General features: G+C 37.3%; 1 protein-coding gene across 1 annotated transcript; it reads left to right on the top strand.

The window, feature by feature from the left end:
* The first annotated feature begins 1,139 nt into the window (after positions 1 to 1,139).
* On the top strand, positions 1,140 to 21,747 carry cep135 (centrosomal protein 135). Its single transcript, XM_056481094.1, has 26 exons — positions 1,140 to 1,409; positions 1,681 to 1,822; positions 3,321 to 3,511; positions 3,608 to 3,775; positions 3,873 to 4,017; positions 4,373 to 4,457; positions 4,739 to 4,867; positions 5,036 to 5,251; positions 5,954 to 6,019; positions 6,693 to 6,843; positions 6,946 to 7,175; positions 7,649 to 7,801; positions 8,999 to 9,139; positions 9,347 to 9,424; positions 11,155 to 11,306; positions 11,430 to 11,545; positions 12,366 to 12,520; positions 12,591 to 12,646; positions 12,878 to 13,046; positions 13,182 to 13,292; positions 14,840 to 15,025; positions 15,101 to 15,310; positions 15,399 to 15,601; positions 17,827 to 17,931; positions 20,986 to 21,141; positions 21,220 to 21,747. Exons 2-26 carry the CDS (start codon positions 1,710 to 1,712, stop codon positions 21,239 to 21,241), a joined length of 3,507 nt encoding a protein of 1,168 aa, XP_056337069.1. The 5' UTR covers positions 1,140 to 1,409; positions 1,681 to 1,709; the 3' UTR covers positions 21,242 to 21,747.
* The last annotated feature ends 135 nt before the right edge of the window (positions 21,748 to 21,882 follow it).

The following is a 21,882-nucleotide window of genomic DNA, read 5'->3' on the forward strand; positions in this document are numbered from 1 at the left end:
CATTTCAATATTGTCTCACTGAGACATTGTTACTGTTACTATAAACTTTATTGTCCTCTTTTGGGGTGATTTGTTCTGCAGCTTGATAGATTTACACAATTCAAAACACACACCAGCATATAACATCAGTAATACTACAGTAACTACCTCTTCCCATTAAAATTCTGCAAATATTCAAATATATTTTAAAATAGAATATAATATTGTTATATTGATATTATAATATTATATTGTAATATTATATTGATATTAAAATAATATAATATCAATATATTCATTCATTCATTTTCCTCTGGCTTAGTCTCTTTACTCATGAGGGGTCGGCACAGCAGAATGAACCGGCCACTTATCCAGTATATGTTTTACACAGTGGATGCCCTTCCAGCTGTAACCCTGGACTGGGAAACATCCACACATTTATTCACACTCACACACTACGGCCAATTCAGTTTATTCAATTCACCTATATCGCATGTCTTTGGACTGTGGGGGAAACCAGAGCTCCCGAAGGAAACCCACACCAACACGGAGAGAACATGCAAACTCCACACAGAAATGCCAACTGACCCAGCTGGGACTCAAACCAGTAACCTTCTTGTTGTGAGGTGACAGCGCTAACCACTGAGCCACCGTGTCGCCTCATCAATATATTATATTTTGATATTATTGTTAGAAGATATTAGAGTGATTGTACCTGATATTTATATGCATTTCTTTAAGTAGTCTGGTATAAACATGTATGATAAACAAAGCACCAAAATGTATATATTTGCTCAGTTTGTGCACCTGAATAAAATGTGTTTTTCCTCTAATAGTTTGCTCAAAAATAGACAATCATGCTATATGGGCAAAGAGTCTGATTTATTAAAAATTATGCAAAGCACATATGCAAATTTAGTTTTTGTCTAAAGGTTCAATACACTGTTCCAATTGGGAAAGGTCAGACTTTACATGTTCAATTATAATTGCACTGAATTTACATGAGTAAAAGCAGTTGTGACCACTTTTATATTGTTTTCTACTCAACGTCTACTAGATGTCGCTGTTTCCAAGACTCCAGTTTGATGGCGCTGAGCAGGACTGAGGTCTTCTTTCTTTCTTCTCGGCGCCATTTTCAAACCGTGTTACCGCCACCGGAAGACCGTTCACCGAGGGGAGGGGAGGAAATCTGCAGTAAACACTGATGCTAACCGAAAAACGCTTTTACACAATGAAAACGCCGAGGAGTACCATCCAAACAACGAACACCAAGTGAGGTCGACTGTTGTGCTGTTTGCTTAGTGTGCTCCCCTGAGCAGAAACGCTTTATTTTCGAGTACTGGAGATGCTGATAATGTCAGTGCTGCAGAATGAAGACTGAAGCTCTGAAAACAAACTGACAGTGCACTTAAACAACAACAAACATCGGAGTAAGTATGCTTTATGAAAATTGAGTATTTCTATATGTGTTGTAGTTAATGTTAAACAACTTGCTGTAGTTTAATGGTCGCGTTTTAAAACGTAGTGAGCTTCCTATATAGACAGTTAACTTACAGAATGTTGGCAACACAACCAAAAGGGCTGTCTGATTTCGCAGCGCACTGGGTTTTAATACACGGCAAACGACGTAAGTATAAGATAAGAAGATGTAAAATGTCTTTGCTGAATCTGTTGTTGACATGTGAATCACTGTGCTTGTAGAGAGGAGCGTGTATTTGTGTTGAACGACCATGACGACCAGCGCTGAGCGGAAGTTCATCAATCTGCGGAAGCGCTTGGATCAGCTGGGCTACAGGCAGCCTCTGGCCATCGAGAGTCTGCCACTGGTGGAGAAACTCTTCAGGTGAACAAGAACTCAACTACACTCGATTAAAGATGCTTATCTTCTGGGTGACATCTAGTAATGAGATGCACTTCATCCATCCATCCATACATCAGTGCTTCCCAGAGGTTTGAAATAATCTGGTGGTGGTAGCCGGATTGAAACACATTCTTTACCCATGCCATGACACATACATGGTTAAGTACATGTGACACAAAAATAATGTGATTTTTAACAATACTTTTATTTATTATGACACTATTATACATCATTTCTCTTCAATGGGTTAAAGTTTTAAAAAAGCCTCTTGAAATAAAAAAGAAATCCACTATTTATCTTATTTTAATGCTATTTCGGAGCAGCTGGACTCTCTTTCTCTTTTTCTCCCTCAAGTTCAGGTTGCTTTATTGGCATTCCATTTTTTATTGCCAAAGCGTTTTAGATAGGCATGCTCTGATCAGGATTTTTTCAGCCAATACTGTGTACCGATTCCTTGTCATGGTGATTGGCCGATACAGAGTACCAATTCTGATGCTTCAAGCTTTATATAACTTTGCCATTACATAAGCACAGTTACCCTTACCTAAGATAATAAATTAAGGATGTTGCATACATGTAACTGTCAAAAGCAGCTTTACAAAAAGAAAATAGATAAAACAGATTTTAAAAATGGTCAGAAAATGACTAATAATGCAATTTGGAAACATTGCTTATGTGTTGTAGTGCTGCTCATGCATAACACGGATGCATCTTCCTCTGCTTGTGAACTTGTAAACAAATGCTTGCAATCGGTTCATGAGATTGGCCAGATCAACAAGCACCGATCGAGTCGTGAAATGTGATTATCGGCTGGTCGATTATCGGAGCATCTCTAATTTTAGATGTGTATAAAATATGTAATATATCAACATCAAATTAATAACTTATACAGCAAGTGAGAAATAAATTACAGGAAAAATGAAAAAAAGCCAATATATCTCAAATGGATATTTATTAATAATTAATTAAAAATTGTAGATTATTTAAATACGGCAAATGAGTTGATTGACTATTTCTAATGCTGTACATATGTTTTGCAGCCAGTTTAGATGCCATTTCGTCCTCTGAGTATTTAGTAAAGTTTTTTTTTTTTTATTGTTTAGATTACAGAATCTGTTATTTACTTTTTATTTCTCAGTCTTGCGGCTGTGCGCGCTGTCAGCTGTGAAGCCAATAATAAAACTAAAAGAGTAATGCAAGAACGCAACAACTTTAGAAAGCAATAGTCGAATCCTGGACCTTTTAGAAGTGCTTTTAACCAGATCTCTGACATTTTGACAGATTTTCAGCTCTACATATGATTGTGATAAGAATACAAAAATACCATGTGTTTTAGGATGATGTGGGTGATTAAATATTGTCAAAATTACCAGTCTGGGGTAAACAAATAATTTAAATGTTGATTAAAATATTATTCAAAATAATATGTGCAATGTGATCTGTTAAAGGCATAATCAGCCAGTTTTGATTTGTACTTCAGTGACCTGATCCACACCACAGAGAGTCTCAGGAATGCCAAGCTTGCTGCAGGAAAGACAGAAAAGGAGAGCCGCAATGTGGATGCTACTCTGGAGCCGTATAAAGCAGAAAATGCCCGCCTTGTCAAAGAAAACAATGAGCTGCACCTTGGGCTTTTGAAACTGAGAGAGGAGAAGGATCGGATCAGCAGGGGTACGGGTCAAATTTAATCCCTCAAACACTGTTGCAAACAAATTTTACATTTTAACCAAAAAATAATTATATTAATCATTATTTTTCTATTAACAGAGTTGAAGGCGTACATCAGGAAACTGGATCATGAAACCTCCGATCTGAAATTCCTTAACAACCAGTATGTGCAGAAAGTTCGGTCCCTTGAGAAGGACAGCAATGCCAAGACAGAGCGCATTCTACAGCTGCAGGAGAAGAACATGCAAGCTGTTGTGCAGACACCAGGTTGGTTGATGCATTATATTTCATAGTACAGCTACACATATTGTTGACCTTTATATGTTTGTTACTGTTTGAACATTTTATGGACTAATTTAATTAGGAGGAAAGAAGCGATCTATCCCCTTTAGACGGCAAAGGATGCAGACAGATGAGCTCCTCCCATCCTCTGGTGGCCCTGTCCCTCCAGCTGTGGCTCAACCAGATGATCCGTATATCGCTGACCTTCTTCAGGTGGCTGATGACAGGTGTGGGGAACACACACAATCATGATAAAGCAATTGCTTTTCATTCAATGCATTTGTAGTTAAAGGAAATAAAAAAAACATGTTTACATTTTTATTAGTTGGACATTTAATTAGTTTTCATAAGTTGGCATTTATTGTCAAAATCATTATTAGCATAAATTTTATTTTTAAAAATTACTATAAGAAGCATTCAATTAAGCATTTCTTCATTTGTGTCTCATACTGTATAAATTGCATGAGCTTGCACATTCATTTTAACAACTCCTTTACCTGGGTTAAAATTAAAACCGTAATGTAAAATATATTTATTAAAATACATTTTTAAGCAGTTTATTTTAATAAAATACATGTTTAGGATCCAGGAGCTTCAAAAGGAAGTGGCACAGCTGAAGCTTGACCTTGAGAGAGGACAGGGAGGAATCAAACATCTCAACAAACAGGTGAGAGTGTGTGCTGTAATTTGATTACATCATAAATCTGAGTACTTTTTCTGAAGTGCTTTTAATATTTCAGTGAGCAAATAGTTTTTCATTTGAGAATAGTTATTGAGATGAAAATGCGACTGAATGTAAATCTTAAACTTGTTTAGTCCACAAGTAATCATATTAATAAGAACTTTCATATGTGTATTAAAACTAGTAACACCAAGTCTGTTTTTGTTTTAACAATTCTAACACATTTATTCATGCACTCTCTTCAATTTTTCTCATGCTCTGCACAGGTGGAAGAGCGAGATAAAGAAATCGAGCGTCTGAATCGAGCTCTGGATGGCGGTCGGCCTCATGATGTCATCTCCCTGGAGGCTCAAAACATCAGCAATGAAAAGCTTATTGCTCATTTAAACCTGCAGGTAAACTGGATGTTTCTTTTAGAATTGCATGGATTTATATCTCAGAGGTCTGATTGAGACCTTCATACAAAGTACAATTAAGAATTCAGACTCATGTCATTTACTTCATTCTTTCTCCAGTTAAATGCTAACCCCGTCTGTTGATAATAAATTAATTTCCTCTTTCAGATAGAGTATCTGCAGGAGACCAACAGATCCCTGGAGCAGAGAGTCGACGGCCTGCAGCAAAGGAAGAAGACCGTGTCCAGTGAGGTGGCTGACCTGAGCGCTCGAAATCAGGAGCTGTGTCAGGAGCTCACTCAGATAGACCAGCTCGCCCAGCAGCTGGAGAAAGACAAGGAGATGGTGCTGGAGACTGCCGACATGGAACTGCAAGAGGCCAAGGTTATTGATACACAATTTAAAGTTAACTTATTTTAAAGATCACTCAAAGTCACTTTGTCAAATTTTGTAGTTTGTTGACTTCAAAATCTATGTTTGGATCTTAGATGAGAAATGTGCTTGATATCATTGAGAAGGCAGAGCTAGTGATTGACTTTCAAAAAACAAGAGTGGTAAACAAATAAGCAGGAATATTGCTGGAATTTGCAGAAATTCAACTAGCAGCACTGGTAACATTGTCTCTCTCTTTTGTTTTGCCCATGTTTAAAAACAGTGCATGGAAAGCTGTACATGCTCCTGTGCTCTTATTGGTCAGTTCTTCCATCCAAGAACTGACCAATTCTTCCATCCAACACTCGTTTTTTTCGAATCAACAAGATGAACAGACTGTTCCAAAATCAGAGTGACTGTGTTTGGTCTGTGCCTCTGTGTTTTTCTAAAAGTGCGACTTGAAAAATAACTGTCAAATTTGGTTTTGCATAATATGTATATATGCTTGTAATTTATAAAATCAGCAGTTTTAAATCATTTTAATTAGTTTCATTGTTTTAGGACACTCACTGTGGTATCAGTTGACATTTTATATGTTAAATAAAAAAAAAACAGTGCCTTAATTTTATATATAATGATACTCATGTTAAATAATTGATTATAACATTACAGATTTTTTTTAGCTGTGTGTAATAATACTTGGTTTGTCTCTAGAAAGCGATTCAGCGTCAGCAGCGGGAGCTGGAGGACCAGGAGGAGGTCATCTCTACATTAAGACGGGTATGTGCATGAGCCCACACACAGCAGCATGTCAAATGAGCTGTTAAATTAACCATCTGTTTCAGAACAGCACGTTTATCCTGTCTGGCCTGACATGACATGGATGGTTTAATACAGCTCCTCCAGAACATAAAGCTTGTTTATGTTTATATACTCTTTTAAATGTACTTTTTATGTATGTTTTCCCCATGTTTTTACTATGTTTTTTATTTGTGTAAAAACTTTAAAACGGTTATTTATAAATATGAGAAAGTACTTCTATTAGTCCTAATAGTGGTAAGTAGGATATGACATTTTTAATAATTTTGCAGTTGAATGATCTTAGTATACTCTAATTGTTTATCTGAAAATAAAATGACAAGTAAGACATTTTGCTTTAGAAACTTCAGTAGTAATAAACTATTTATTAATTGATTAGAACAGAATCACCTATTTGCACCACATTGCACTTACATATACTCTAATTTGTATCTCTCTCACACACACCGTTACCTCTTTAGGTCACATGTCCATAATGCCACCCATTTAATTTGGCTAAACCTGTGTAATTAAGGAAAAACTATTTGTGAGAAAACTATTGTTGGCTTCTGCAGGCAAAGGTATGCACATGCATATTTCTTTGTAGGGGTCTATTAGACTGCGTTATTTAAAAGCTCACTATGACTTGTCGCAGGATATGGCAGATGGAGATCATGTGAAAGACAGACTAAGGAATCAGCTACTTGATCTTCAAGATCAGAACGACAAGATGGAGGGACTGATTCACTTTCTGGAAGAAGACAAAAAGAGACTTCAAGACAAAATAGAAGCAATGATGCAGAATGGTGAGATGCAGCACTGCTTTACTGTTTTAAATGTGATTGGAATGATTTGTATTTGTTTATGGTTTGTTGTTGTGTATAATTTTTGTACTGTATTTGTTTCAGACAAGGAGATGGTTCTAGAATTAGAGAGAATGCGTGCAAGGCATGGCATGTGTGGCAAGGATCACTCTCCATCGCGTCTGGATGCCTTTGTGAAGAGTTTAGAGGAGGAAAGGAATTATTACAAAGAGGAGGTGGAGCGATACCGTCTGGTTAGGGGCAGGACAGACAGAAGCCCCACTCCTTTAGGCAGAGGGAGGAGCCCCAGAGCAAGAGGCAGCTGGCATGGAAAGGTGAGAGATCCAATTATTTCTATAATTGCTTGGATGAGACATGGTTTAAGCAGGGCCTGAAAGTCAGTTTACGCATAGTTTTAATCAAGGTATGCACTCATAATGCAGAGCTATATGACTTTTCTCAAATTTGCTAAACAGTTAATACATGGATAAAATGTCAATAAACAAAAAAATGTTCAAATGTAAAAGTATAAATCATATAGTAACAAGTGATTTTAGAAAAAAATGCATAAAGTTAACATTTATTACATAATCATATTATATATCAAAGATATATGCATAGATTATTGTCTAATAATATAAAAATGTCTAAGGGGGTTTTCTCACTGTAATCCTTTACCTAACTACCTGTTTATGTAATAAAGGCAATTATTGCAGAAAGTATTCAATTATGAATCTCAATATTGATAGATTAAAACATCACAGATGGTTGTGCAAGGAAACAACAAGTGAGTATTTTGTATTTCTAGAGAGATGAAGATGCAGATCTCTCGCGAGTGGTGAAAGAGAGGGATGAGCTGCAGTCAGTGCTGCTTGGCTTTGAGAAGCACATGGAGGACATCCAGACCAGGGTTAAACTACTGACTGCAGAGAGAGACCAGCTCAGCTCTCAGTGCCAGCAGGTAACACTCCACCTGTTTTCATCTGTTTCCTGCCTGAAAACGCAATGGCGGAAAATGCATCATGCTTCCATCAATTTGTCTTTAAAGGGATAAATCACACACAAATGTTTTCCCTCATGCTATTTCAGATGTATCATCTTCAGATACATAAACAAAATGAACACAACATAAAGGATTTTTTTAAATTTAGAAAAATAGAGCATCTCTGTGAGTCCATTCAATTCAAGTTCATAGGACCGTCAATAGTAATCCACTTGACCAGGGGTGGGCAAACTCGGTCCTGGAGGGCCGATGTCCTGCATAGTTTAGCTCCAACACTAATCAAACACACCTGAACAAGCTAATCGGTGTCTTTAAGATCGCTAGAAATCCATAAGCAGGTGTGTTTGATTAGAGTTGGAGCTAAACTGTGCAGGACCCCGGCCCTCCAGGACCGAGTTTGCCCACCCCTGCACTTGACTATATTGAAAGAAATGAAGTGAAAAAGTTGCTGAGTGGTAATATTTAAAACTTTTAAAACTAGTATAAACCATCACAAATACCATCATTAACAGTGATGCAGTGGACTGCCATTGTTCAGGTGAACTTTTCCCACCCTTCATGAAAGTACTTGAATTTCAGACATATGAATTCAAGGCCTGGAAAGTATCTAAAAACGAACATAGGTTCTTAAAAGTGCTTGAAATTAAAATTTCATGGTGTCATTTCAACAATTGTTCTGTGCTGCTCTTTAAAAAGTCTTAAATTAAAATCTTATACATGATCCTTGACGAGTAATGCACATTTTATCAGTATTTCAGAAACTGCATTTGAATATTACCAGTATTGAATTCATGAATTGTATTAAAGTTCTTTAAACATGACTGTTTAAACGGCCTACATTTTTGAAAATGACACATTCAAAACATCATTACTGACATTTTAATGTAAATATGAAATTTAAGTGAAATGTTAAGCACTTTTATGGCACTACATATGCTGGGGTGAATTACAAGGTGCTTGATTTGAAATATTTAGTGATTTTGAAAAGTTCTTGAATTTGGTGTCCATGACAGAGTGGGAATCATGTGATGCAGCTTCATGCCATATATTTCAACTTTTGTTGAACTTTTCAGATTCAGAAGTTATGTATTTCTTTGGGTAAACTACAAAACTGGTTGCTGTCTGTGAATATTTGTTCATATGTTTTAAAAATAGGCTCAGGAGGAGCTGAGACGTGTCCAAAGAGAGCTTGAGTCTTCTAAACTCCAGCGCAGGATCAGAGACGACAGGGAACAGACTGAAGCTGAACTCCAGAGAGTTACTGCTGAGAGAGATGCACTCAGAGACAGACTCAAGGTGTGTGTAGATGTTTGCAAATGAGCAAACATTTATAAATAGCTGCTAAGTGTGTGCAATGGTTTTCTGCGGTTGGAGTTGTGGGTTTGAAATTCTGCAAATCTCTTCTTAACTGTAGTGGACTTGTAGGCAGAATGGTGTAGTTGTGTGTTGCAGGGAGATTTGCCAAGATAAAGCTGCCAGTGTTTTCTATTTCTCTCTTTGCAGGTTGCTCACAGCACTGCTCTGACAGACCGAGAACAGGAGGAGTTCAGGTTTCTTGACCTGGAAAACACCATAGAGAAGGTATGAAACTAATAGTGCTGAACCGTTTATAGTTTTATAAACATTACCAGAAAGTTTAGTCCTCTCTAGAGAGCTATTGGAGACCATAGCTATCCAAATACTGTTTTTGTGCTTAAAGGCCAGTGTGGGAAGTGAAAGCCAGTTTTAGGATTGTTGCAAATGGACATTAGAGTAACTGGCTATATGATATTGATATACATCTTTATTCTAAGAATAAATCAGATTTTATTTCTTGCATAACAGCACTTATGTTTGGTCATAAATCATTATTTTCTAAAATCATGATAGGAAATTTTGTAATATAAATTACACAATATCAAGATTTGTTGCAGCCAATCCACATTAAGGGGCATATTTAGTAACAATAGAAGAGATATCAAAAGGTCACGTGGTCTTGTTAATTTAGGAGAGTGTTTGATTTGGTGAATTCTGATTTTTTAAAATTTGTTTATAGCAACCCAGGGGCGGACTGGGACAAAAATTCAGCCCTGGCACTGTAGCAACACCAGCCCACATTACTTGTATTGGTGTACAGATAGTAAAATAATATAAGCAGTACCATATGTAATAGATATTGCATCTCTGACAATTAGTTTGTGTTGCACTTACTATTTGGTTAACATTCTTTGCCAGATTTTCATTACGTCCGCGTAACCTCTGATTGGGTCGGCACCAATCTCGAAACCAGCTGGCTAATAATAATAATATTATTATTATTATTATCATCATCATCATCATCATCATATTCACATCTAGCAAGAGATAAATGCTGGCTGCATGTAAATAAAATACATATTTAAAGAAGAAAAGAAAAAAAAAAAACTGACCGGCCCACATTTAAAAAATGGTGGATTGAATCTGGAGCTACCCATTTAACTAGTGGCTTCTTTAGTGCAGTGTATTAAGTCATTTATGATCATGTGATCCTATTTGTCAAAGTTTTCTGACTTTTTATGTAACCTGTCGATTTTAAAACTCTTTAACTATGTATTATACAAAGTATTATTCGCAGACACCTTTTTTGTACATATTTTTTTCTCGTTTTTTCAAATTGGTATACACACACACACACATACACACACATATATATCTATATATATATATATAGAGAGAGATATCTAGAGATATAGTATATATATATATATATATATATATATATATATATATATATATATATATATATATATATATATATGTATATATATATATATATATATATATATATATATATATATATATATATATATATATATATATATGTGTATATATATATATATATATGTATATATATATATATATGTGTATATATATATATATATATATGTAATAATGGCATCTGGATGTTGGACAAAAGATTTATTTGCAACAATCCTGTTAGGGGACCTTAAATCTCAAGAGTTTTCTGTTTAAAAAGTAAAAATGCTAGTATTATTTTTTTCATTTTATATGTATTTTCGGTGCAGTTTTCTTTCTGAATATTCTAAATCTAAAGTGTTTGTTGAAGTGAAGGAAACCAGAATATATGTTTTTAATGTATGTAATTGTTTCGTTTTATTTAAAGTTTACAATGTTTTTGAGTGAAGTTATGAAACGTGACAAACCAATTCAACCTTTTTTATTCGTATAAATGACATGCGTTTTGACATCGTGTGATTTAATTTGCATTAACAAAATACATTGTTGTTCTAATTGTCTCATAATGTTTTTTATTTATTACTTTGTGAGTGTAGTTGGAGAGAGAGAAGGCTGATCTGCGGGCTCAGGTCACTGTGCTGAAGGAGAGTCGTGTGGTTATAGAGAAGGAGCTGAAGGCTCAGTCAGCAGTGCTGTTCCAGAATGTAGAGGAAGCCACGCAGCAGAGAGTCGAGAGCAGCGCACTCAGGTCTGTGTGTTTTAGAGTATCACTGCTGTGGACAGACATTTCTGCTCCTCATATGTGTGTGCCAGCAGTTGTACCCAGATTTCCAAAGCGACTTGATATTTGATGTGTGTGTTTTGTGTTTAGGCTTCTGCAGGAGCAGATGGAGCAGTCTCTTTCAGATGTTCAGCACAGATTATCTGTGAAGACTAATGAACTGCAGGCAGCTAACCAGCAGATTGACAAACTAGAAGAGAAAATTGGTGTGTCAGAACAGCGCTTTGCTTTGCACTCTTTGGAGTTACTCAAGTGCAAATAATCTTCATCTAATTATTAGCTGTATCACTTCCTTTATGTTTTCTCACATGCATCAGTTAATTTAGAAGTACCCTTAGCCAGTATGCATTAAAGCTTTTTTGTGATTGTTTTATGTTTGTTACTTCAGACCATTCAGATAAAGAATTGAGAGTTAATTAACAGAGCGTAATGCTTAAAGACTATATGGCATTCTTTAAAATAATTTGATAAACACTACCATTCAAAGGTTTGTGGTTGGTGTATGTAAATCAATATATATATATATATATATATATATATATATATGTGTGTGTGTATGTATTAAATATATTTTTTCTTTATTAAAATAAATTAATATTTCTCTTTGGCATAAATCATTTAAGCACATCATAAATTGTAGTAAATGCATTCTATAAAGTTTTCTAATTAATATAAAATGCTTCATATAAAATTAACTGTCTATTCATCAAATAATCCTCAATATGAAACGCATCTATAACATTAATTAGCTTATTTTAATGATTCCTAAAAGAGGATATGATACTAAAGATGATGGTAATAAGCTGTTAAAAATTCAGCTTTACCAACCCAGGAAAAAAAATATAATAGTAATAATGTTTCTGTTATTGTCTCCAAAGTTTTTCATTTATGTATTACACGATCTGTCTTCAGTGAAATGTTAGTTTTGTGTGAATTGTGAACTTTTGCTGATATGACATGGTATTGTAAACACTACGTAGAAAGACGATTCTGATGATTCTTTGTTTTTTGTTTTTTTTTGTGTAGCTGATCTGAGTAGACATGGTTCATCTCAGAAGGATGAGGTTGCGACTCTGCAGAACACCATAGCATCTCTAGACAGGGAGAAAGATGCTCTGCAGGACGCTGTAGACCAGAAGACAGAAAGTGTGGTGCTGCTGCAGCAGGAGATCCACAGGAAGGTACCAGTTTCATTCAGGAAATCATAAAATTGTTGTGGTACTGCTTTATTAAGATGATTTTGCTCTACAGGAAGAGACTCTGTTGGAAGTTCGGCTAACAGTCACAGACCTGGAGAACTCCCTGGAGTAAGTGTTTATTTGTTCTGTTATTAATAAAATGTATATGCAAAGGATATAGTGGTGCGAGGACTGCAATGGAAACAAGCCCAGGGCTTTATAGTTATTTTATTCTAGACAGTTTTATTTCAAAATGTATGGGATACTTGTATTTTTGTACAGTTTGTTTAAAATCTGTTAAATAACATTCTGTTGTTTTGTGAAGTAATAAGACATTCTCTTGCTTGTTATTTGTTTCAGTCAGCTTCAGGCAGTGTTGAGCAGTCGAGAGAGAGAAATTGCTAGTCTGCGCAGACAGCTGGACCAATCACAAGAGGAGCTCTCTTCTGTCAGTCGAGACCGAGAAGTCGCACTGCGAGAGAACCGCAGGTTACAGGATGATCTGGCCACCATGACCAGAGAAAACCAGGTACACATCATCCGCACCACCAGACTTCTCAGTTGAAGCATTTTCTTTGGTTTTCTGCAGTTTTCCTGCATTCCGGATGATAAAAGTGAACTGGTTTCAACCACATATGCTCATGTTTAGTGTGTCTTTTTCCAGGCAGTGCATGCAGAGATGCAGGAAGCTCTGAACGAGAGAGATGAACTGAAGCTCAGAGTTCACTCCTACATCTCAGAGGTGGCACGGATAGAAAGCTTGATGGCTGCCAAGGTGAGAGACGGAGTGCACAAAACACACAGTGACATTTGAATTAAAAAATGGTGAAAATTCTTTTTCTGAGCGTACAAACATGAAATGCACACACTAGAAGCCGACTGTCAGATGACACACCAAGACACAAGTTTCCTGTTGTAACAACTCTCAAATTCACGCAAGGTTATGTCAAAATCACAAAAACCCACAAGTTCACACAGTCCTAGTTCTGTCCATAAATAGCCGGAAAGAAATGGCATGTGTATCAGTATGTTATATCTGTTAGATTACTCAATTTAACAAGGTCTCGCCTCACCTTGAACAATAATTATTTAAATTTGAGATACTGTGGTATGTAGATTCAGGACTTTTTCTGTCTGTTAGAGATCTGAAATAGTGTTACTGACCTGATCTGTTACTGTTAACAGTGTTCCTGTTACTGATCGCATTTCAGTGCAGAACAAATGGATTTGTAGACATTGTGTCTGTTTAACCATAAAGTTTATGTTGTGACTGTGGACCACAAAGCATAAGTGTCATTTATTTAAATTTCGATTTATTCACCATCTGAATAAATAGAATTTCCACTGATGTATGATTTGTACATGACGAGATACAACCATTTGAGAATCTGGAAGTAAATACTGAGAAAATCGTTTTTAAAGATGTCTAATTATTTAATGTCCCTAAAGCTCATTTCTTTAGATGTTCAAGATTTCGTGTGCAAACAATTTACCAACTTTCCAAATCCACCTCCTGCTTCAGATCTGGACACCATACTGGGTGTAGATCCCTATGTTAAAGGTTCAATTTCTAAATTATTTAATATAATTGCTAATCTGCAATTTTCTTCTGATAGCTTATGGAACATCTGGTCTCAAGACATTGGACCAAGAGCAGGCTAGCTCGCATTAACCCATCTATTGACCTTGAGTGCGACAGGTTTCATTCTGGTTCAGCTACTCTAATTCATGTTTTGGTTCTGTCCTTCCCTGCTTTCTGAGGCAAATGTTCCTGTCTTTGTCTGCTATTACCGCTTTTGATATTCCACCTTGTCCAAATATTGGTTTATTTGGGGTTCTCCCACCCGGCCACACTTTACACTCTCATTTTGTAGACGTAGCCTTCTTAACCCTTTTGGTTAGGTGGGTAATTCTTCTGAACTGTAAGAGCCCTTACCCTCCTTCTCACTCTTGTTGGATAAAAAGTGTTCTTTATTTTATGAATTTAAAGAAATTTAGGTACTCTCTTCACCAACCTAACACTATTTTCATTAAACTGTGGGAATCCCTTCGCAAACATGGGGAAAAAAAGCTTTTCAGCTTGACCCTGCTCCTTCTGATTAAGTTCCCATCCCAAACTTCCAGCTTGATACTGGATACTAGTTCTGGTCAGCACATTGTAGACCTGTGTTTTATGTATGTAAGATTTCACTTGTGGTTTTTTATTTATTGTATTTTTTTTTTATTATTATTCATTTTAATAATAGACCTGTGCAATATGTTTTGTGATCCAGGGCGACTTATATTTTTGTGGTAACGCTGTTTTATCCATGTTGTGTGCAGGAACAGGAGAACAGGGACATGCTGGAGCGTTTCCGATCCATCCACACCGAGTCGGAGGATAGAGAGCTTAAGTTGCAGCAGTCAGAGGGGCTAAACAACTCCATCAGACTGGAGCTGCTCTCATCTGACACGGAGCGTAGGCACCTCCGAGAGAGAGTCTCACTGCAGGACAGAGAGATACAGGAGGTATGAGCGACTCTGAACACAAGCAACACAGTTAAGCTTGTTATTCAGTGCCTCATCACCTGTGTTATCTTTCAGCACTTGAACGCTCTGCAAGCATACGAAGCTCAGGTGTCGTCTTTGGCACGCGCAATGTCTCGGTTAGAAGAGGAAGTCCAGGCTGCTCGAGCTGAAAAAGCCTCAGTGTTGGCAGATCTGGCCTCTGTCAGAGAACTGTGTGTTAAACTGGACACCAGCAAAGAGCTCACGGTTCGCCAGCTGACTTCCAAGAGCATGGAGCTGGAGAGAGTAAGCCTGAAACCATCCTTCAGTGCACTTTATCTTTAGGAACACTTTGGAAATGAGCAAATGTGTGTTTGCTGGATGTTAACCTCAGGTGACGGGTGAACTGGAGGATGTGCGCTCAGAGATGGAGCTCCTGAAGAAACAGCTGGGCAGTGAGCGGCTGACGGTGCGCAATCTGGAGACGCTGCTGTCCACCAATCGACAGAAGGAGTTTCAGACGCACATCAGCGCCAGCGAGAAAGAGTCTGAACTCAAAGTTCTGAAGGACCGTCTCGCCCTCGCTGACAGCAAAACGTAAGTGAGCTACTTTATTTTTGATATTACACTACACTTCATAGTGTAAGGTTACTTTTGTTAACATTAGTTGACTATATGAATTGTAGGAATAGTTCATGCAAAAATTTATATTCTGCCATCATTTACCCACCCTTTACTGGTTCAAAATCTATTCACATTTCTTTCTTCTGTTGAACACAAAGGAATAGTTTTTGAAGAATGCTCATTGACTTCCATAGTATTTTTCCCTACTATGGAAGTAATGCCAGCAACCATCATTATTCAAAGTATCTTCTTTTGTGTTAAATATATGAAAGAAACTTGTAAAGGTTTAAAACAGGGGTGCCCAGACATGGTCCTGGAGGGTCGGTGTCCTGCAGAGTTTAGCTCCAACTTGTATGTACTTACTAGTATGACTAGTAAAGCTGTGGTTCCACTAGAGTTTGCACGTGCGAAATTCTGTTGTACGGCGCTGCGAAAAGGGGCGGGATTAAACAATATGATTAGACATTTAAAAAAGTGAGCGATTGGTCCATATTGGTCTCAGGCAATCATGTGATGCGATTTCGCAGGTCAGAGTTCACCAAGCTTGAACTTCGCAACGCAACGAACTGCGAAACTGCTGTACAACCTTGCGTTTCCGATCTGACGCATTCGCGTGCGTATGAATGGAAGTCTATGGGGAGAAAAGTGCAGTGTGACCACAGCTTAAGAGCTTGATAAGAACCTGATTAGCAGGTTCAGGTGTGTCTTATTTGGGTTGGAACTAAAGTCTGCACAGAGCTGGCCCTTCAGGACTGAGTTTGGGCACCCCTGGTTTAATACCACATGACGAAAAATAAACCATGAGGTAATTTTCATTTTTGGGTAAACTATCTTTTTAAGAGACACACTGCCCTTAAGAATTCATATGCTTGATTTAGTGCATAAAAATATGTGTAAATATTAATGATGAAAACAGTTGAGCTGCCTAATATTTTTGTGTAAATGAGTAAAAAAGAAAATCATGATTATTTGGTAAATACAATATTCATTAGAACAGCGTTTTTTAAAAAGTGGAAGTTGACATTTTATATTGTGATATTTTTATTGTAAATGTCTACTTTGACTTACTTTAATAAATTCTAGCTGTATAAAAGTTCTACTTTGTTTCAAAAATAAATTAAAATGACCCCAAACTATTGAAAAGTGAAAAAAAAAGCAAACAGCATCACCTGTTTGTGTGTGGGTGTGTGTTACTAATTTGTAAATGTTATGCTTAAAAAAGAAATCAAAATGTATACTTGGAAATTAGTTAGTAGATGCATGCAATGTGGCATGGAGACCCTTTTAGTTGCCTTTTTTAATGTCAATTATAAAACGAACACAGAATGAAACCTTCTTCTCCATTTACAGTTTATACCATGGGAAAAGCCTTTTCTGTTCGTGAATTTACTTTTTTATGTGGCATTTTAAAAATAGGCTACAGAGCTACTGTACATATGAACACTTATATTTATAACTTAACAGTAAACTCATAATCATGCAGTTTTTAGTCATATAGTATGTCCTGCTGTTTAAAAGTTTTGTGAAGCTTTGTAGTTTTTATATTTTACTTTGCACCGACTGTATAGCAGCCTATCTAAAATATGGTCAATTAAATTTGAGTGATTAACCTACATTCGAGTTTTAGCCTTTCTGACATTGTCTGTATAATGTAGGCAGTGTGGGATGATGTCAGATTTGCACTTCAGTGGACTGAAGGGAAGGAAGTGGAATGATCGTTTGATCAACAGATGAAGGCAAAATAACTCCAGCCACTCATTGAGAAGAAAACAAGATACATGTTAGTTTTTATCTGATGCAGAGCTCTGAAATAATGTTTTAAGAGGTAAAAAAATGGTGTGTGTGTAGTGTACTTCTGCCAATAGTGTGTATATATTGTGTTTCCTATTGTTTCAGTAGGAGTCTGTTATTAGGGTTGCTGTGTGAAGTGCTTGTCTTCAGTTTACACAGAAGACTGTGTGTTCTCCTGAAGCTGCATAAAGAGTCCATTGAATGTTGCTTTCCTCCAGAAAACAAATAGTGTTTGCTGGTGTAAGTGTGCAGTTGCCATGGCGATCAGTGGTAGCAGCATGTGGCACAAACAGACATCAGTCAAATGAAGATGTCTCAATGGCCTCCAGCACTGTTAAAATGCAATAACAATATATCTGCCCTTTTATTCAAAATCTCAAAGTGTGTGTGTGTGTGTTCGTTCATAGGGCTGGTCATGCTAGAGAGGTTTCTCAGCTGCGGGGTAAAGTATCTCAGCTTCAGACAGAAATGGACGTCCTCAAGAGGCAGTTAACCACTGAACGCTTTGAAAGGTGAGGCCAGGATTTATTACAGAACCTTTCTAAACAGTCTGCTTTTTAGTTGTTTTACACTGATGTATGCACAGTCAAATGAACACAGGAGCTCTGCACATGCATTCTAGAAAACTCCTTTTGACAGAGTCTGTACTTTTTCTCTTCTAAAGTTATGAGCAATGAAAATGTATACGTACTTGTTTAAAGGGTAAGTTTACCCAGAAAATAAAATGAAGTTATTATTTATTACTCACCCTCATGTCATTCCAGTGACTTGAGACCTCCTTTTATCTTCAGAACACAAATGAAGATAATTTCGATTACATGGAAGAGCTCCGTCATCCTGCATAGACCGCATGTTGACACCTTGTGAACAAACCAAACACAGCACAAACAACTCGAGTGAATTTGTGCAAGATGCATGTACATTGTGTGTTGGTTTAGGGGGGAAATAAGGACTGTGCACATATTGCTTTGCATAATAGCATCACACATACTGCGGACAACACGATAAATCTAAAAGAAATCGAGATTTCAGATGTAGCAGCAACACAGCCATAGCTGATTGAGAAGCGACTTGGGGTGCTTTCACACCTGTAGATCGATTGTTTTGCTCTGAAACAAGGATTAAAATTGTTACAATATTGCACTTTGGCATTGATGCGGTTCGCTCACACGGCAAAGTTTCTAAACGGACCAAAATAGCTAAAAATATAACATATCGGTCAGTTTCAAGGTTTATTTTTTTAGAGATCTGCTTAGCTGTCATGCGTACTTATTTTAATTTATGACAATGAGCAATAAGCAGGGCTTAATTTGTGCCGGAACACGCCGGCACCTTACTTTTCTGATCCCCCTCCTCAACAGCCCTTCTCCCCTGTCCGCTGTTCACTTTTGGTTTCATCCGCGACTCCCCAACCCTTTTCACTGTCGTCCACGACACCCCAGTCCTGCTCACTTTCGTCCGCGACACCCCTCCACCATAAGTCTTAATCCAGTTTTTACGATGTCTTAAATTTTGTTCGAGCATTGTCCAAAGTGTTTGACTCCAAAAAGCATAAATATATTTATTTTCCTCGATTGGTTCGGGCCTGGTACGTCCAGCCAAGCTCCCCTGTCCGGGTGATGTCAGGTAATTTGCGACAAATGCGGGAAGGTGATGTGTCGCTCTCCACATGTAGCGAAACCCTAGACCAAAACAGACAGCAAAATGGGATAATGCAAGTTTGCATACTCCTGGTTGGAGAAAGATGAGTTTAAACAGTGGCTGAAGCCTGTCTCTGATAACAACACCATAATTTATTCTTTCAAGCTTTGTTTCTTCCGAGCTTATCTAAGTTCTGTTGCACGGTTGTGCTCCATTCATTTGTTTAACTACAACTGTTTATTAGCAACTGTTTATTAAGTTAAAGGTTTGATACTGATTAGAACTTGAAGTGGCAATGAAGTCTTAAAATATTCTGAGAAGGTCTTTAACAAGTCTTAAAAAGGTATTGAAATTTCCTTTAGGATTCCTTCATATACCCTGTTCTCATAGATGCATTATAGGCTTTACATAATAAAGAGAAATAACAGATAAACCAAGACAGCAGTTCAGTCAGTTTTCCTAACGGATAAACCGCTCTCGTTTCCTTTTGTTTAGTTTGAGCTTTCTTTTACTTTCGTATTTTTTAATTTATTATTATTTTTTTATAATTATTTTTAGAGGTTTCACCTTTAATGTGATAGGACAGACAGGAAAGTATTGGGAGCAGAGAGAAGGGAATGATCGGCATAGGGCCTCGAGCCGGTAATCGAACTTGGGTCACTAAGAGCACCTTGGTGCTATATGTCGGCGCACTTAACCACTAGGCTATTGGAGCCAACTTTCGTATTTGACATCAAACACACATTTATCGGTAGGAATGCCATCCCACGCTACTCATAATTCTCATTCATATAGCTGTATATATGCCTATTACATATCCAAAATACACTGTGATATAGCCTGGTTCGTTAGTTCGTTGGATTGTTTTGCTTTCGCACTACAATCGATCCACTCCAGAGTTTGTTTCAATCGAGCCAAGACCACCTCATTCAGGCAATCTCGGACCAATTGTTGTGGCGTGGATCCAAGCCTGATTGCTGGATTTACATATGCCAAACGAACTGAGCTAACTGGGCAAACGAAACAAATGTCTAGGTGTGAAAGCACCCTTAAACAGCTGCCAAGTCTCAGGATTGTGCAGATCAAATTGTCTGCAATTTTGGTGTAGCTTGTTAGTGAACTATGACTCTGTAGGCAGCCTAATGGTTAGAGAGTTGGACTTGCGATCGGAAGGTTGAAGGTTCAAGTCTTGGAGTCTAGTCTTGGCACATGCTTAATTACATGGCTGACTTGTATCCGAACTGCCCACTAGGGCCATTACTCTGGGTGTGTATTCACTGTGTGGTGAATGCAGTGCACACATTTTGAGTCACCACCGTACTTCGCCACGTGTTTGACAACTTTCCACTCCTTAGTAAAAAGGAAATTGACATCTGATTACAAAAACCAGCTTTACTGACTAAATGTGCCTGAAAATCTCCTTGCATTAATTGTGCAAACCCTAGTATTTGACCAAGGAAGAGTTATTGCAGGTCATAAGAACGTTTAGTTAAAATGTCTTTAGATATAACAATGTTTTATTATGTGTTTGCCCTACAAAAGACACTGTAGACATTGACATCAGCACGATTCAGAACACACAATTTCCAATCTGTTCATTTCAAATCTGCCTTTTCTGCACTGACAGCCACGACGTGACATTTTGGAGCAGACTGAATATTTGAACACACTTGAGTCCCATTTTCACCCATCCCTGCTCATAGAGATTTCATTCTTGCAGGAAACAAGCTCTGAATATTTAGTAAAATCACTGTGTAGCCTGCTGTGGCAATGCAAATACACTTAGACATTATTATGTAAATGAACTCTTGACTGTGTTTTGTTTATTGTATTTTTCTGAGAAAAAAACGCAACTGTTACTCCAGAATGTGCCTGCTGTGATGCCGGTTTGTCAAGCGTTCACCGTTGTGTTTTTTCTCTGTTAGAGAGAGAGCTGTGCAGGAAATGCGCAGACAGGGTTTATCCTTCTCTTCACTGCGAAGCTCTTCTCCACTCAGCACGTCTCTCAGTCCTCGGCCTGCTTCTCCTGAACGCTCCATTCTGCGCACACCAGAGCGAAGCACAGACAAGACACAAGACAAGTGAGCACTGCCTGAAAAACGACATGATTTTCAGAACTAATGTTTACAAAGAACACTAATTCAGCTTTCATTCTCCAGAAGTGTGAGCTTTAAGGAGTAGCTGGAAAGGAAACGGATGATCGCAGCAAGGATACGTGTGGAGATTTCTTGTTCACTCAGGTCTGAAGTAAGTCAGTGTTGGGCCAGAATTGACTTGGCAGAATTGAAATCTGCTGAAATCTGATTTCCTGTGGTTAGTGAAAGGGAAATACTTGTATATTCATATAAGGTTGAATGTAAAATTATACAGCCAAAGCCAATACATACAGTCGTGTCGTTTGTTAAATTATACACGGTTATAAGAACTTGAATGAACTTGAACAGGAGTAGTTGTATTGGCATTATTGCTCTTCACAATTCTGGACTTGTGAATGGTAAACGAGGCAGCTGTACTTTGTCATCTTCTATCCTTGCGTTTCAGACCTTTTCTAATAAGTGAATGGTCAAAGATGTTGTGAAGTGGCCATGTTACTCAGGGCTGTGTTTGTCACACTACAAAACCAACCTGTGTTTTATATGTTTACATATATATAATAGATTTTATATCCACTAATTAACTTATGAATAAACATGCTTTTTTATATATATCTGTCTTTGTGTGCTGTTCACCCTTGGTTCTGTGTAATGTTTAATCTCTTTTTTCTACCTTTAAATATAAGAGAAATTCCATTTAGTCTGCTACTATACTATTTTAAAGAAAAA

Source organism: Danio aesculapii, chromosome 20, assembly GCF_903798145.1.
Source record: "Danio aesculapii chromosome 20, fDanAes4.1, whole genome shotgun sequence".
Lineage (NCBI taxonomy): Eukaryota > Metazoa > Chordata > Actinopteri > Cypriniformes > Danionidae > Danio > Danio aesculapii.